The following is a 14830-nucleotide window of genomic DNA, read 5'->3' on the forward strand; positions in this document are numbered from 1 at the left end:
AGCCTTTTTCTTTTCACCATCCTATTTCCATATAAATATATTGTTTCTAATAGCAGCAGCGCTTTAATATATATCCAAGTTATTTATTAACTATTCTCCATCATAGCATCTTTTTATTTTACACTAAAACAGATCTTTAAATAACACAAACAAACAAGCAAAAAAAAAAAAAAAAAAAAAAAAAAAAGATCATTTACTTCTTTATTTAAAACAACTCTTTATTATTATTATTATTTTTTCCCTTTGTATGTGAATTATATATTCAACTTGAAGATCAAGAATGGGAATTAATGGATTATTACCTTTTTTCGAGTCTATTCAAAAACCTGTAAATATTTCAAAATATAAAGGAAAAACAATTGCCATTGATGGTCATTGTATTCTTCATCGTGGATGTTTTGGTGCTGCAACTGCTCTTGCCCTTAACGATTCTACTGATACGTAAGTAACTCTAATATCTATATGAGATGGTTTTTTATTTATTTATTTATTTTTTTCTCTAATTTCATATTCATGTATTGTTTAGATACATTAAACATTTTATGCATTATATTGGTTTATTTAAACATCATGGTGTCATTCCCCTTGTCGTCTTTGATGGCTTACCCTTACCTCTTAAAAAAATTACAACAGATGATAGATCTCAGTGAGTATTTTTTTTTTAGATGTGTATGTAAATGCTAATATTAAAATGGTATTTAGGAAACGTCAATCTGCCTACGCAAAAGGTCTTTCTTATTTTTCACAAGGAATGTATAATGAAGCTAAAAAACACTTTCAGCAATCTGTCACGATTACACCTGACATTATCAGAAATGTCATCTTGGTAAGTAACATATTGCTTTTGAACCCATTTTACATATATGCAAATGTATCTTATTTTTATTTATTTATTTAGAAATTAAAGGAGAATAAAGTGGAATGTATTGTGGCACCTTATGAAGCTGATGCTCAACTCGCCTATCTTCTTAAAACCAAGAAAGTGAATGCTATTGTATCCGAGGATTCTGATCTTTTAGCGTATGGTTGCTCTAAAGTAATTTATAAAATTGATCGTGCTGGTTCAGGTCTTGAAATAAATTATGAAGACATATTTAAAAGCCCCAAATTACACATGCAAAATTTTACGCAAGAAAGAATGAGGCATATGTGTATTTTATCTGGCTGTGATTATTTACCTTCTGTTAAAGGGGTGGGTATAAAAACTTCCTTTGAATGGTTTTATGAATTAAAGACTTTCGACGCTGTAAGTAGATTTCATAAATAGAATAGAATAGAATACAATACATTTACTTACAATTTTTTTTTTTGGTTTCAGGTCTATCGTCGCCTTCAGCATAGAAAACCACATTTATTACCAAAAGGATATGGTGAACAATTCAAAAAAGCAAACTTGGCTTTTCTTCATCAATGGGTTTATGATATAGACGAAAAAGATTATGTTCGTTTTTCACCTCTTCCTTTTGATTGTAGTCAAGAGGAAATTAGTAGTCTTGGAAAGAAACCCACTCCTCTTGATCTTAGTCTATTGAGGGTGAATAAGATTATTCCTAAAAAGAAGACTTGTTTACTTACTCCACCTTCTACTCAAGATAGCATTACAAATGAAGAGATTACTACCACCCAAGATACCCTTACCACTACCACTACCACTACCACTACTGCTACTGCTAGTGCTACAAAAGATACCCCAACTACTACAACTACTAGTCATACCAAGACTATTGCAGTTACCAATACTACTACTACTACAAAACCTGTCTGTGTCCAAACAGAGTTTTTTTCTTTTATGGAATCCATCAAAGAAAATATTCCTGTATGTATATGATAGTATAAAAATATATGTAAACATCCTGTACTCACTGTTTTTTGTTTTATTCACTATGGATATAGCCTATTGATAAAAAGAATTGTTTAAAGAATCAACAGGTCGATCAGAAAGGATCATCGTCCACCATTGTTGCTTTCAAGGATAATTCTAATATCAACACAACACCTTCCACGCAAAAACTGTCGACATTGGAACGATTCTTTAAACGAACTCGACCAAATCAGAAAAGGTCAAGGGAGACAATAGAAAACAAGGACTCGGAACCAGTCAGTAATATAAAGAAAACCAGAGTATAAGCAAGCAAAAAAAAAAAAATGCTCTGGTTTGTGTTTAATAAAAATAGGACAATGATTTATTATCAAGTCTAAATAAGCTTCTTTAATGTTTCATTGAATGATGATATCATATATAGTATAAATAAACTTGTATATAAGGTTGGATTTTCTAGAAAATAGATAATCAACTTTGTTTGCTCGATGATACTATTTTATCTTGGAAAGAAAATCCTTCTCCCCCTCGCGTAATCTGTAGATCTCAGGGAGAAAGATCATGATGACGAATATTTTAAACTGTTTCCATATTGGAAAAGTGATCATTCAGTTCTTCTTCTTCGTTTACTGATGAAGAAGAGTGGCACCAGTGATTTTTAACTATTGAATTGATATCTAATGAATCTTGAATATCATTTAAATCCTTTATTGCAGCTAAAATAGTTAATTTTCTATTTAAATGGTTAAAACAAAACTTAGTTATCACTAAAAAAAAAAAAGCTCATACTTTTCTAATAATTCGTCTAATATCTGGCTTGTCTTTTCTATTGAATTCCTTGTATTCTTAGATAAAGAATCTACTTGAGTAAATAGTTTAGCAGTCTTTCGTGTTTCTTTATGACTTTGAAAGGATACTGCTTTCAACGTTTGTTTCCAATCATCAAATGCATTTTCTGTCTTTAAATGGCATTCTTCTTTTGAAGCAGACAACTGTTCTTGAATTAGATTATTGGTTATTAATGACCATTGATTATTCGGTTGCATCATTTATTATCTTTTTTTTTTCCTGTATTTTCTTACAAAAAAAAAAAAAAAAAAAAAAATTAAATAAAGTTGATTTATTATGCATTTAATATCATATGCTGTATTCTTTACTAAAAATACATTTATACATCATTATTTCTTGTTATTTTCATAATAGTAGTAATAAAGGCATTTATGAATGTAAACTTATTCGATAAGCAGACTATGATTTTGTTTAATGATGGTATGTTTTTATAAATAACTGAGGGTACAATTCTACTATGTAAGATGGAAATAATATTACCAAATATAAAATAGTTAGTTATAAAAGCCCTTTTTACTACCAATAACATAATCAGCAAAATTTAAAAAAAAAAAAAAACCGGACTTTTTTTTAAGGAAATAATGACTCACACACCTTATTTGAAACAATAAACTTACTAGTGTGGATGAAGAAAGGCCGATTTAATATGATAATTTTTTTTAACTCTTTTTTTTTTTTTTTTTTTCTTCTTTTTTTCCTTTATTAATCAAAAAGGAAAGAGGAGACAGAAAATTGGATTTGTCATAAATACATCGTTTTTTTTTTTTTTTTTTTTTTTCTTCCTTTTTATTAGTAATTCTTTTTTTTTTTTTTATATCTATTTCCTTCATAAACAAAAAAAAAAAAGACCTCCTTGTCTCGATACACATATCCCTTTTAAAAGGAAAAAGTTTATACTTTACACTTATTATGTTTTTTCAATTGATTTTAATTATATAAAAGTTATTTATACGATATACATATATATTTTTTTTTGTATACTTTTTTTCTTCTTCTTCTTCTTCTTTTATTATTTTTATTTTTATTTTTATTATTAAAGTATTACAAGAAGAACGAAATAGAGAAAATGGATCCTTTCTCTTCGATTCAAGATTATCCAGAATTTACAAATATGAATCAAAATATGATTGATTTTGTTGTACCGAAGGGTATAGAATATTACTTGAATATTAGAAATTTAACACCTTTACGAAAATTCCCCGTTTGTATAGCAGCTTCTGTTTATCGAATGTCTGCTGGGAACAGTATGTCAGGTATTTATATATTTTATTTAATATATCATCAATTATTTTATATTTACAAATGATTTTTTTTCTTTTTTTTTTTCCAGTTAATCAAGATCAAAGAAGTGAATCTCCCTGGGAGACAATTCGACATCGTCAAAAAATGACGGAAGACCTAAATAATAATCATATAATGAGTAGTAGTAGTACTAGTAGTAATAGCAGTAGTAGTAGTAGCAGCAGCAGCAGCAATGAAAGTATAAATGGTAGCACTTGTTCGGCTTTAAATTCCTCTTGTTCTTCACGTGCCATTTCTCCTGACCCTAAGCTTTCATCCTCATCGTATCATCGTCACTCTAAAAAACGATCTTATCATTTACTTTTACGAGAAATTAAACGTTTACGTGGTGAAAATAATGCTTTACGTTGCAATGTGGCTTTACTGAAGAATGATCTTCGTGATATTACTTTATCTCGACAGGATTCTGACGCCTCTCATAAAAAATTTTATGATGAATATGTGGATAAAAATACTCAACTTGAAATTGACCTTATGGATCGTGACGATGAAATTCGGTTACTCAAAGAACAAATAGAGGAACTCAAACTCGCTCTCTTTGATTCTCAAGAAGAAAAGAGTAAAAAGTCATCCTTTTCTAATTCAACTAGAGAATTGAAAAATTCTGTTTCAAATAGTATTTTCAGTTGTTATGAAGAAGAAAGGGATCATGATGATGATCATCTTTTAACATGCCAACCTCTGGCTCATGAATCTACTTTACCCGATTTTAATATAAAATTGAATGAAGATGACGCTTGTAAAGATTATTTACGAAGACGATTTTTAGAAGGCAATGATGAAAGAGAAGAGAATGAAGATGAAGAAGAAGATGAAGAAGAAGAGGATGAAGATGAACAACTTACATTTGAACATGTTGCAACCTCTTATATCCATCAAGCCATTCTTTCAAAATTATCAAGTGCACGCGTTCGTCTGGAATTAGATGACCTCATTCTGAAGTATGAACCTAGTGCAGAGAATGTGGTACACGTTTTAGCGGACTCCTTTGTGAAATGGATCTGTAGTCTACTCACAAAATGGATCGATAAATCTTCTTCTTCCTCTCATCCTACAACAGCGACTAAAGTCTTTACATCCAAGATCCAGTCTGGTATTATAGAATTCTGGCAATCTATTCTTCAATACTATACAACCGAAGATGAGAATCAGCATCATCTACTGAATTATATAGAAACGGCCCTTGAACTTGTTTCATCGCCGGGAACGGCTATCGTGGATCACTTTGATCGTTTAATTGTGATGTTGTACAAGTATCATGTGGTAGATGATGATGCTGTCCTTGAATGGTGGGAACATCCTTTTAATACGGATATCTCGAGAAAGATTCGAAAAATAACATCTCGATTTATTGAATGGGTTCAAGCAGACGATGAAAGTGATGTAAACAGTGATGACAGCTATGAAAGTAATGAAGAAGAGAGTGATAATGACAATGACAATGATATTAATTTTGGTTACGATGATGATGATGATGATGATGAAATCGAGTTTAGTTTTGCTGAATCCCCTTTCTCGGAAGAAACCCAACAAATTGAAGATGATGGATCTGATGTTGATTTACATTTAAATAGCTTTCCCGAGAGTTCTATAGATGAATTAATAAACGCCAATGAGCGTGAAATATGTGCATGCCAATTAGACAAAGACACGATACCTTCCTCCTCCTCCTCCTCCTCTAAAAAGCAAGAACCATTCGAATGCTCATGCAATATATATAATAGTAATAGTACCTCTCACACAACAGAAAAGAAAAAGAAATCTGTTCGTATCGCTTTGTAAATAATTTCCCCTTTATCTTTCCTCCTTCCCTTCCTCTTTTTTTTTTTTTTTTTTTTCTTAGTAAATAGTAATAATAGTACACATGTAATAATTTTTCTTTTTTTATAAATATACAAATATAAACTTTTTGAGCTTTATAATTTTTTTTTTCAGGTACAAATGAAAGATGGTGCTATAAACAGCTGTGTCTTCTTATATTTATGATTGTTATAGTTGTTTTCATATTTTGAAATCATCGTCGTCATCATTCATTTATCATGCTAACTAAAGAAAAGAAGGAAGCTTTATCATTTAAGAAAAGAAATTTACATCACTTATTCCAACTTGTTGTAAATATAAGCATCACAAATGCTCAAGAAAAAAAAAAAAAAAGATATACTATCATAATATATCTAAATTTATCGATATGGCTGAAACAAAAAGTTTTTTTTTTTTTTTTTTTTTTTTTTTTCTTTTTCAGTATTTATGTATATACATTTGTTACTATTACATAATCAGTAACAACTAATAAGAATTACTTTTAAATCCTCTTTCATCATCATACATTTCTACAAGCTATTTATAAATTTCATGGCAGGTTTAGCATATTCTATGTACTTTTGATTTGAATTTGCTACAAGAGATAGTAATGCTTTACATGCTGCAAACTGTAAACGTTTATCCTCTATTAAAAAAATAAAATTATAAATTTTATACTTCATTTTAAAATAAACACATAAGCCTATTTTACCTAGTTCGATTGAGGCACCCATTTCAATGATTTGAACTAAAGTGTTAATAAGTATTAAAACTCCTGGTTCATCTTTCTTGTTTTTCTCTTTAGAGACACCTAAAGATCCTAACACACCTATACATTTATTATACACATATTAGATATATATATATGTATATAAAAAAGACGGATAGAAAAAGAGAGAAAAACAACAACAACAATACCTAATAATTCTATACAAATAGCATCTGCAACCTTCACACGCAAGAGTGGCCAGAGTTTAGTTCTAATAAAGATATCGTATGTTTCTTGCCAGCTACCAATTGTCACAAATGTTATTTCAAGAGACTTTATTAAATTGTATTTAAAGTGCTCAAAAGTAACTAAAGTAAAAAAAATAAAAAAAAAAGAAATCCTTTAGTCAATTTATTGCTCTCTTTTTTCTTATTATAAAGTGCATTTTATTTATTTATTAATACCTTTATCTAACTCATACATCCTCACTACATCTTCTTTCGATAAAAGTTCTAAACTTCTATCCAAAATTTCATTCACTTTAGGAGGAATAGACTTCCATTCGAATAGGCTAACAATTTTTTCATATAATTCTTTAACCTATAGAAAAACTCAAAAGATTAGAAATAGTGAACGTGTGTACTTTTCTTTTACGTGTATATAAATTGAATAAATAACATAATGGATGCTTACTTGATTGTTCGTATAATACTTTTGCACGACTGTGATTAAACAAGCTTGGAAAGCATCTTCCCAAAGTTTAAAAGAAACAGTTACCATTTCATTCTCTTGTATCAAAAATACTTCCTTCCATACATATCCCACGTTAACTAAAGCACCAAGTATGTTACTTTGTGGAATTTTCGACTTTAATAACTCTGTGATAATTAATCGAAGTTGCTCAGCATCACAATTAACAGATTTGATAATAATAGTTGCAAGTCGAATGTATCGTCTATTATTTAATAAAATATGAGCTTTTACGTGCTTTGTTACTATTTAAAAATAAAAACTCTTACAATAAATGACTATCAAGTACTTCGGTTGTTTCATAGTTAAGAATCATATGTGTTAGTATTTTCATAAATTTTATGTATTCTGAAAACTAGAACAAAAGTAAATCAATAAAAACCAAAACCGAATTATTTTTTTTTATTTCAAGTCCTTCTATCCTACTTACATTTACATGACCCATTCTTACAACTAAAAGAGCAAACAACTTTTCATATGAATTCATTCCTGTAAAGACCTCTATAGTCAAGACATCTTCAACGCCAAATTGTTCAAACTGTACAATTTCAAAATATGGATCAGAACTACAGTTTTTTTGGAAGGTGACTAATTCATTCATAATAGGTTCCGCTTTGTCATTAAAAAATGAAGCTTCTGGTAATTTTCGCTGATCAAAGCACATGTGTTGAAAATCATACATAATGGGAAAATCAGCTTTTTGTCTCTTGTGCATCGCTTCTTGAGCAGCAATAACAGAATTTGTAATTTGCGAACTATCACGTTTTTTAGAGGTTTGTCCAGTCTTTTTCGAAGCTACTTCTCTTTTTTGACTAAGGAATTTAGCTGGATCCCTTGAATTTACAAATTTCATTAATCTGCTCTCTTTACGTTTACCAGCTGCTGCCATTTTACGGCTTGTCGTTGCCGCTGGTAGTGGTGCATTTACTGTTGCTATAGAGCGTACTGCAGTTACTGGAGGAGTAGAGGTGTTTGATAAAGACATGGGAATGGAAGTCATAGCTTTACCTCTTTGAGCCCGTTTATTAAATTGTTTGCCTGATTCTGTGTTATTGAGAGTAGAAAGTTTAGGCATAATGGCATCAAGTGGTGTTATGGATGCTGTATTGATATTAGGATTAAGTTGTGAAACAGACATATTTACAGGAGTCTTTTTAGTATCAACATTTGGTATACTACTAGTTGTTTTTGCTGCTGATGGTATAGGTTTTATCGCTTCTGAAGAGGTGGCATTTGATAGTGCTACTGGTGAACCTATTTGCTTAGGGGAGCTTACAAGTGATGTGTTTGCTGATATAGAACTTTGTACGGCCAATTCCGTAGATGCGGTGGCTTCTGCTCTTTCAGTGTCTAATACATGAGTTGGCTCTGATAAAGGAGGAAAAAGTTGTGCTGCAGCATTCTCTAAAGGGCTAGAAATGACAATGGAATCATCATCCATATTATTAAGAGATGAAATATACATTGGTGAACCTTCAAGACCATAAGCAGAATCTACAGAGGCTGTATTCATTTTAGCTGCTTCTAATTCAATATGTAACTTCATCAATTCGTCTCTTAGATGAGCATTTTCTTTTTTGTAATACTTGGCTTCGCCTTGTAATTTGCATAGACGCTGTACGATGTCTGCGTTTATAGTAGGAGGAGTTGACTTTACAGATTTTGTTATAGAAGGAGATTTACGAGTTTGAGATGTGATTATTTTGGCTCTAAGTTGTACACATTCTTGCTTGACCTTCTCCAATTCTTCATTTATGTTGGCTGTCTCAGTTCGTGCTTGTTGTAGTTGAGCATCTAACTCTTCATTCTTTTTTTCTTTTTCAATTTCTAATTGCCGTAATTGCTTCTTTAACTTATTATTTTCAGAATACAATGTATTTTCAGAACTAAGACGTGACTTGAGTTCTGAAATTTGTTTCATATATTTATCAATTGCTTGATTCTGGTAGATATCTTTTTGTTTGTTATTCTCTGTTAATAATCGAAGTGAATCTTTAAGATTAGCAATTTCATTTGTTTTATCTTGAAGTTTCGATTTTAATTCTTCATTGTCTTCATAAAGCTTATTATTTTGTAATTTCTGTTTTAATTCATCGATTTCTTCTTGTTGTGATTGAGCGTTCATGTCATTATTAATGTTGATCTCCATAATGTCTTCTTCTAATTGTTCTTTGGCTGCCTTGGTTTCATTAAGTTCTGATTTTACAACATTTAATTCATTGGTAAGAGCAACAATTCGTTTATTAAGAGCACTAAGTTCTTCGTTCTTTTTCTTTAAACCTGTATCTGGCTTTCCAGAAAGGGATGAAGCACCCTCTTGATTTTTCTGAAATTTTACTAATTTTGCTTCAAGTTGATTTATATATGACTGGAAAAAAAAAAAGAGAGAGAAAGAGAAAGAAAAATAATTAGTGTGCATAATGTAATACATGTATATAAAGGTGCTATATACATGTATATTTTAGTTTTGTATTACTATAGTTACAGTTTTGTTATACAAAGTCTTATTTTTTGCAGCAACGTCTGCTTTTAATTGTTCAATAAGGGCTTTATCTGATGGTAAAGTTTCACTTGTTTCTGCTTTTTGTTTCCAATAGTCAATTTCTTTCAGAGAGTTGTTATATTTAATTTCGTTAGCCTGTGATTGTTGTGTAATCTGTTGCAAATTGGTGTTTAGTGTGTTAATCGTTGTTTTATGTTTTTCCAATTCTAATCGATTTAGCTTAGATCAAAAGATCCACTTTTAAAAATATATATGTTTGTATACATATATTTTACTTTACCTTCATTAGCTACTTTTAAGCTTTGAAGTATTGTATTAGTTGCAATTATTCGCTTCTTTAAAGCTTCAATAGTATCTTTATTGAGTTCCATTCTTGTGGGTAAAAATATAACAGGGTTATATATGGTATCTTGTGTTTGATGGAGACTCAGCTAAAAGGTAGTTGAAACAAAATTATTCTTAACAGCTATTAAAAAAAAAAAAAAAAAAAAAAAAAAAAAAAAAAAGTCACATATAATCTTGTCCAATCAAAATGCTTTATGCTAAAAAATATTGTACAGATCAAAGCAACAACAACACTAGTGGATGTAATATATTCCTATCTAATTAATAAAGTTTAAAGGATTTTCACCCAATATAATCTAGTGTATAAAAAAAAAAGGAAACTCTTTGAAGATCATTACGTGTAATTAACCCTAATAGGATACAAAGAAGAGAGTGAGCCAGTAAATAAATTAAATATTTACTTTGTGAAAAGAACAAGTTTTACATATAAGCGCTCTATTAAGAAGAGATGCATAAAGATATATGACATTTTTAGACCTTTGTAACTGATCATATGGCTTTTATATGTATTCTATTTTATTATGTTGAGTAGAGTGTTACAGTTAATGATATATATATATTTATATATATATATATAGAGAGAGAGAGAGAAAAAGAAAGCAACCAACAAGTGAGCATTTGTATTGGCAAGCAAATAGATCTAATACATTCTAGAAATAGTATACAATTCACGTATTTATTATATAATGATTAACCTCTTTTGAATGATAGCATACATGCATCTTTAATAATTATGAATTCACAAGTTATTACTTTGCAAGCATATTTTCATACTTTCAGTAGTATATACAATAAGGCCCTTATACCTTGTATATCACGATTTCAATCTTGCTTTTTTAGCCAAATTTTCTATCGATCTCATAACGAATAATGTATATATTTATCTGACTTAATATGACGACTGCATTGCTTTTATTTTAATTAACTATCTTTTAATTTTACTTTTTTTTATATACTGATAAAGTTAACTTGTATATATCACTTTGCTTATTATATTATCTTTTACTGCCCTTGTATTTAGAACACAAATAGATATATCAATCATGCTTACAATGTATATAAAATTGAAGTATACATGTGCTCATATATGAAGAGTATAAAAGAATGGAAAGAGGTCAATCATTTAAATGATTCTTAAATAACAAGGAAAGTTTATCCAACACTACCTTCACATATTTAATGCATGGCTGATATATGCATTTCTTTTAGAATACCACCTTATTTATTCTTAATTTATCAGGTACCATCTGTACAAAATAAAATTAAAATTTAGACTGAATCAGGTAATCATTTAATTGGATGAACCAAGAAAAGCTCTCTTTGTGACATTTATGGAAATAAGGGATTCCAGAAAAAAAGGATGTAGCCATCTTTGTCATACCTTTCCAGAACCTTAAAAAATAAAATAATTATCAATCTACTTGGACCAATTTGGAATGTGAATATAAATAGATATTAAGAGAGAAAAGACTAAAGGGAAGAAAATTGCATGTAAAGTAATTATAGCCGACAACGAAGAAAAAGTAAGAAATACACAGGTAATAACAATAAGATAAATTGGGTGGGGGGAAAGGGAGAAACTTACTGTTTATATCAATTTATTGTTGTATATTATTAGAGATGCTTGTCTTTAAAGAGATGATATTTAGTGTAGGATTAGCCAATAATCAAAGATATATACATATTCATATATGCATACATGTATATTCTAAACAGCCTCAAATAAACTTTTTTTTAAAAAAATAGATCTACTCCTTATTAATGTCTAGATCTTTGATGTAGTAGGGCTGAACTGTTTATTTTATTATAAATTGAACTTTTGTGTATTTCTTCTAATCATAATAAATATGTCAAATATTAGGAACAAGATAAATCATATAGCAACCATTATTGTATTAACAAAAACTGACTTTAATATGCTTTTATATGTCCACTCCTCTTGTACTCAAACGGTCCCTCCCCGTATAGCTTGTCATTAAATCCGCAATTATTTAGTCAAATTACTTGTAAAATACGTAAACTTATTTCAATATTTCAAGCCCCATTATCCTACATCTACTCGTCGATAATATTGTTTAAATTAAGACCTTCTTCTATTAGTCATTCTTAATGAAATGATATTTTACTTGCTACTAAAACTCCCATTTGTTCGTTGAATCAAGGTGGAGATCATTTAGAAAACTATTTTTAGTCTGAACTATCTACTGCCTTTTTTTTTTGTTTCCGATGAAAAGACTTATAGATTTAGCTAATGTTTACATTGTAAACTTGGTTGGTTACATTTTGATTAGCTTCGACTCTACCCCATGTTATTTGAAGTACTCTCTCTCTCTTTCTTTCTTTTTTTTTTTTTTTTTTTTTTTTTTTTTTTTTTTTACCCGAAGAAGGTACGTAATATCCTTTCTAAATATACTTATTCGATATTTGATTTTATGTCCCAAAACTGCCAGAGATTCTTACTTGTTTTTTTTTCTTCTAAACAAACTATTCTAATATAATTTCACTATAGCTATTATTATTGGTGGATCGTTTGTAGTACCTGATTGCATAATCTACTTTAGAAAATAAATTTTTGCCACTTAATGCTGAATATCTATAACTAATCTACAATTTGATTAATTAGCTTCATGCTTTTATTTTATTTTATTTTACTTTTTTAAGAATAGTCTCGGCATAATATTCTATTTAAAATTTCATGTACTCACAAAGGTCATTTGGATTCTATTCAATGAAAAAAAAAAAAAAAAAAAAAAAAAAAAGATTGTTTAACCATAAAACGGAATTTCCCTTTTTTGTATTTTTTTTATAAACATGGAAAAATTCGGTTAACAGATCAATAGTATTCTTATTCTGAAGGTTTTAATACTCGCTTATCTTGTTTTCCTTTTTTATGCCCCTTTCTTGATAAAAACAGTAACGTGATTAAACAATAATAATAATATATATTTTTTTGCATGTTTTTTTTTAAAAAAAAAAAAGAATATTACATAAAAAAAAAAATATTAACATATACAATAAAATAATGGATGTAAAAAAAAAAAAAAAAAAAAAAAATCTTCTTTATATTAAATAAACAGAAGAAACTAATAATGACAGTAAATGGGAATATAGATAAACAGACATATACATGTATATTATATATATATATATATATATAAAAGTAGGCGAGCATCATTGCAAATATTTTTTTTTCTTTCTTTCTTTTTTTTTTTATAACATACTTAATTGTTTAGCAATTGCATCTTTATCAAAGCCAGCTTCCATTAGGTTTTTTACAAGTTCAGCTTTTGCTTTGACTCTTTTGGTAATTTCTTTTTCAATCAATAACTGATCTCGTTCTATTCGTTTCTCTCGTAAAAATTGTAACATGTCTTGAGATCGTTTCATTCGACCAGCCTCCTTTTCGCGAGCCATTTGAAGTAAAGAATCGGCAAGGACTTGTTCACGTCTATCTAATGTTGTGTTTAATAAATTAGGTGTTTGATTTGAAATAGAAGAGGATGTAGTAGTATGATGTTGTTGTAGTGGTATAGTAGAGTTTAAAATAGGAGAAGGTAAAACTCGGGGTAAAGATCGAAAGAGAGATGGTGTAGAAGATGACTCAGTCGTTGTTGTAACAGTAATAGGTGGTGGTGGTGGTGGTGGTAGTGGTGGTGGTGGTGGTGGTGGCTGTATTGTAGGTAATGATTGAGTAGAATAAGTGGTACTTGCTGAATCAGATGAATTATCAATAGAACAGCGCGTATTAAGCTGTACTGAACTATCACTTAAGCGACGTCGTTTACATTTTGTTGAAGATTCAAATGTAGTTTCTGTATCATTAAAATCATAACTTTCTCTTTTAATACGAAAAGAATCATGTATAGTTTCTTCTTTAGAATGCATTATATTACTGATTGACATAGGCCAAGCAGCTGTATTTTTATTACTACCGAATACCTCATGTAACGCATCCCAATAGGGAAAGCGTTTTAAGAGTTCGTCTAAAGAAACGATATTAGTATAATATATAATATATATATATATATATATACATGTATATAAAGATATTTCTAATATATATTAGAAGATAGGTTACCATGAATACTTTCTTCACTAATACCGGTTTCTAATAACTTTTTGCCATCTACTTCTTTCCATTCACGAGCTAAACGATAATTGCTTTGTAGTGTAGATATTTTTGAGGCAACATCTTTTGCTAATCGATGATAAATACCGGCTACTCTCATTTCATCAATAATACTCTCAAGTAATGATTTCTTTGGAATTCGTTCACAATCGTCACCTTTCCATTTAGCATAATTTGTTTTCTTTGATAACCAATTAATTAAGATATCCATAGAACAAGGTCCACCATTGACGCCGTCTTTCAACCAGCTCTTATATGGTTTCTTTCCTTTTGAAGCCGTCGTTGTGGAACTATTCATTGTGGTGGATGTAGTATTGTTATTGGTGGATGTAAAAGGCGCCATCATAATCATTTACAGAAAAAAAAAAACTTTTTTTTTTATGATTTTATTAATATTATTATTATTATGTTTTATTTTGAAGTTCTAAAAATTAAGAGAAAAAGAGAGAGCGAGAGAGAGAAAGAGAGAAAGACAGAAAGAGAGAGAAAGATAGAAAGAGAAAGAGAGAAAAAGTTAAAGAGAAAGAGAAGAGCTAAAGAAAAGTAAAAAATATATTTTTAAAATGGACACACGACAAGACTCAAAAAAAAAAAAAAAAAAAAAAATTGCTCACACCAATCAAG

The 14830-nt window shown here is 29.3% G+C and overlaps 5 protein-coding genes across 5 annotated transcripts; 2 read left to right on the forward strand and 3 right to left on the reverse strand.

Annotated features, from left to right (window-relative positions):
• Nucleotides 1–218: 218 nt before the first annotated feature.
• Nucleotides 219–1654, forward strand: BX663DRAFT_510195 (PIN domain-like protein). The gene is given in 6 exon segments (XM_051527725.1): nucleotides 219–441; nucleotides 527–646; nucleotides 703–826; nucleotides 899–1244; nucleotides 1263–1265; nucleotides 1300–1654. 6 exon segments carry the CDS (start codon nucleotides 281–283, stop codon nucleotides 1425–1427), a joined length of 882 nt encoding a protein of 293 aa, XP_051382687.1. The 5' UTR covers nucleotides 219–280; the 3' UTR covers nucleotides 1428–1654.
• Nucleotides 1655–2077: 423 nt separating this feature from the next.
• BX663DRAFT_510198 (uncharacterized protein) lies at nucleotides 2078–3153 on the reverse strand. Its single transcript, XM_051527726.1, has 3 exons — nucleotides 2977–3153; nucleotides 2609–2896; nucleotides 2078–2552 (listed from the first exon to the last, which is right to left on the reverse strand). The coding sequence occupies exons 2-3, from the start codon at nucleotides 2866–2868 to the stop codon at nucleotides 2396–2398; spliced, it is 417 nt and encodes a 138-aa protein (XP_051382688.1). The 5' UTR covers nucleotides 2869–2896; nucleotides 2977–3153; the 3' UTR covers nucleotides 2078–2395.
• A 581-nt stretch (nucleotides 3154–3734) lies between these two features.
• BX663DRAFT_552109 (uncharacterized protein) lies at nucleotides 3735–5752 on the forward strand (the record flags this gene model as incomplete). Its single annotated transcript, XM_051531338.1, has 2 exons — nucleotides 3735–3921; nucleotides 3999–5752. 2 exons carry the CDS (start codon nucleotides 3735–3737, stop codon nucleotides 5750–5752), a joined length of 1941 nt encoding a protein of 646 aa, XP_051382689.1.
• Nucleotides 5753–6209: 457 nt separating this feature from the next.
• BX663DRAFT_543218 (uncharacterized protein) lies at nucleotides 6210–10181 on the reverse strand. The gene is made up of 9 exons (XM_051530835.1): nucleotides 10013–10181; nucleotides 9715–9938; nucleotides 7660–9597; nucleotides 7499–7584; nucleotides 7173–7434; nucleotides 6944–7079; nucleotides 6689–6847; nucleotides 6483–6599; nucleotides 6210–6416 (listed from the first exon to the last, which is right to left on the reverse strand). The coding sequence occupies exons 1-9, from the start codon at nucleotides 10101–10103 to the stop codon at nucleotides 6301–6303; spliced, it is 3129 nt and encodes a 1042-aa protein (XP_051382690.1). The 5' UTR covers nucleotides 10104–10181; the 3' UTR covers nucleotides 6210–6300.
• Nucleotides 10182–12678: 2497 nt separating this feature from the next.
• Nucleotides 12679–14815, reverse strand: BX663DRAFT_67068 (uncharacterized protein). Its single transcript, XM_051532280.1, has 3 exons — nucleotides 14156–14815; nucleotides 13299–14060; nucleotides 12679–12798 (listed from the first exon to the last, which is right to left on the reverse strand). The coding sequence occupies exons 1-3, from the start codon at nucleotides 14556–14558 to the stop codon at nucleotides 12788–12790; spliced, it is 1176 nt and encodes a 391-aa protein (XP_051382691.1). The 5' UTR covers nucleotides 14559–14815; the 3' UTR covers nucleotides 12679–12787.
• Between the last annotated feature and the right edge of the window lie 15 nt (nucleotides 14816–14830).

Source organism: Cokeromyces recurvatus (assembly GCF_025118155.1).
Source record: "Cokeromyces recurvatus strain NRRL 2243 chromosome Unknown BX663scaffold_13, whole genome shotgun sequence".
NCBI classification, from domain to species: Eukaryota; Fungi; Mucoromycota; class Mucoromycetes; order Mucorales; family Mucoraceae; genus Cokeromyces; species Cokeromyces recurvatus.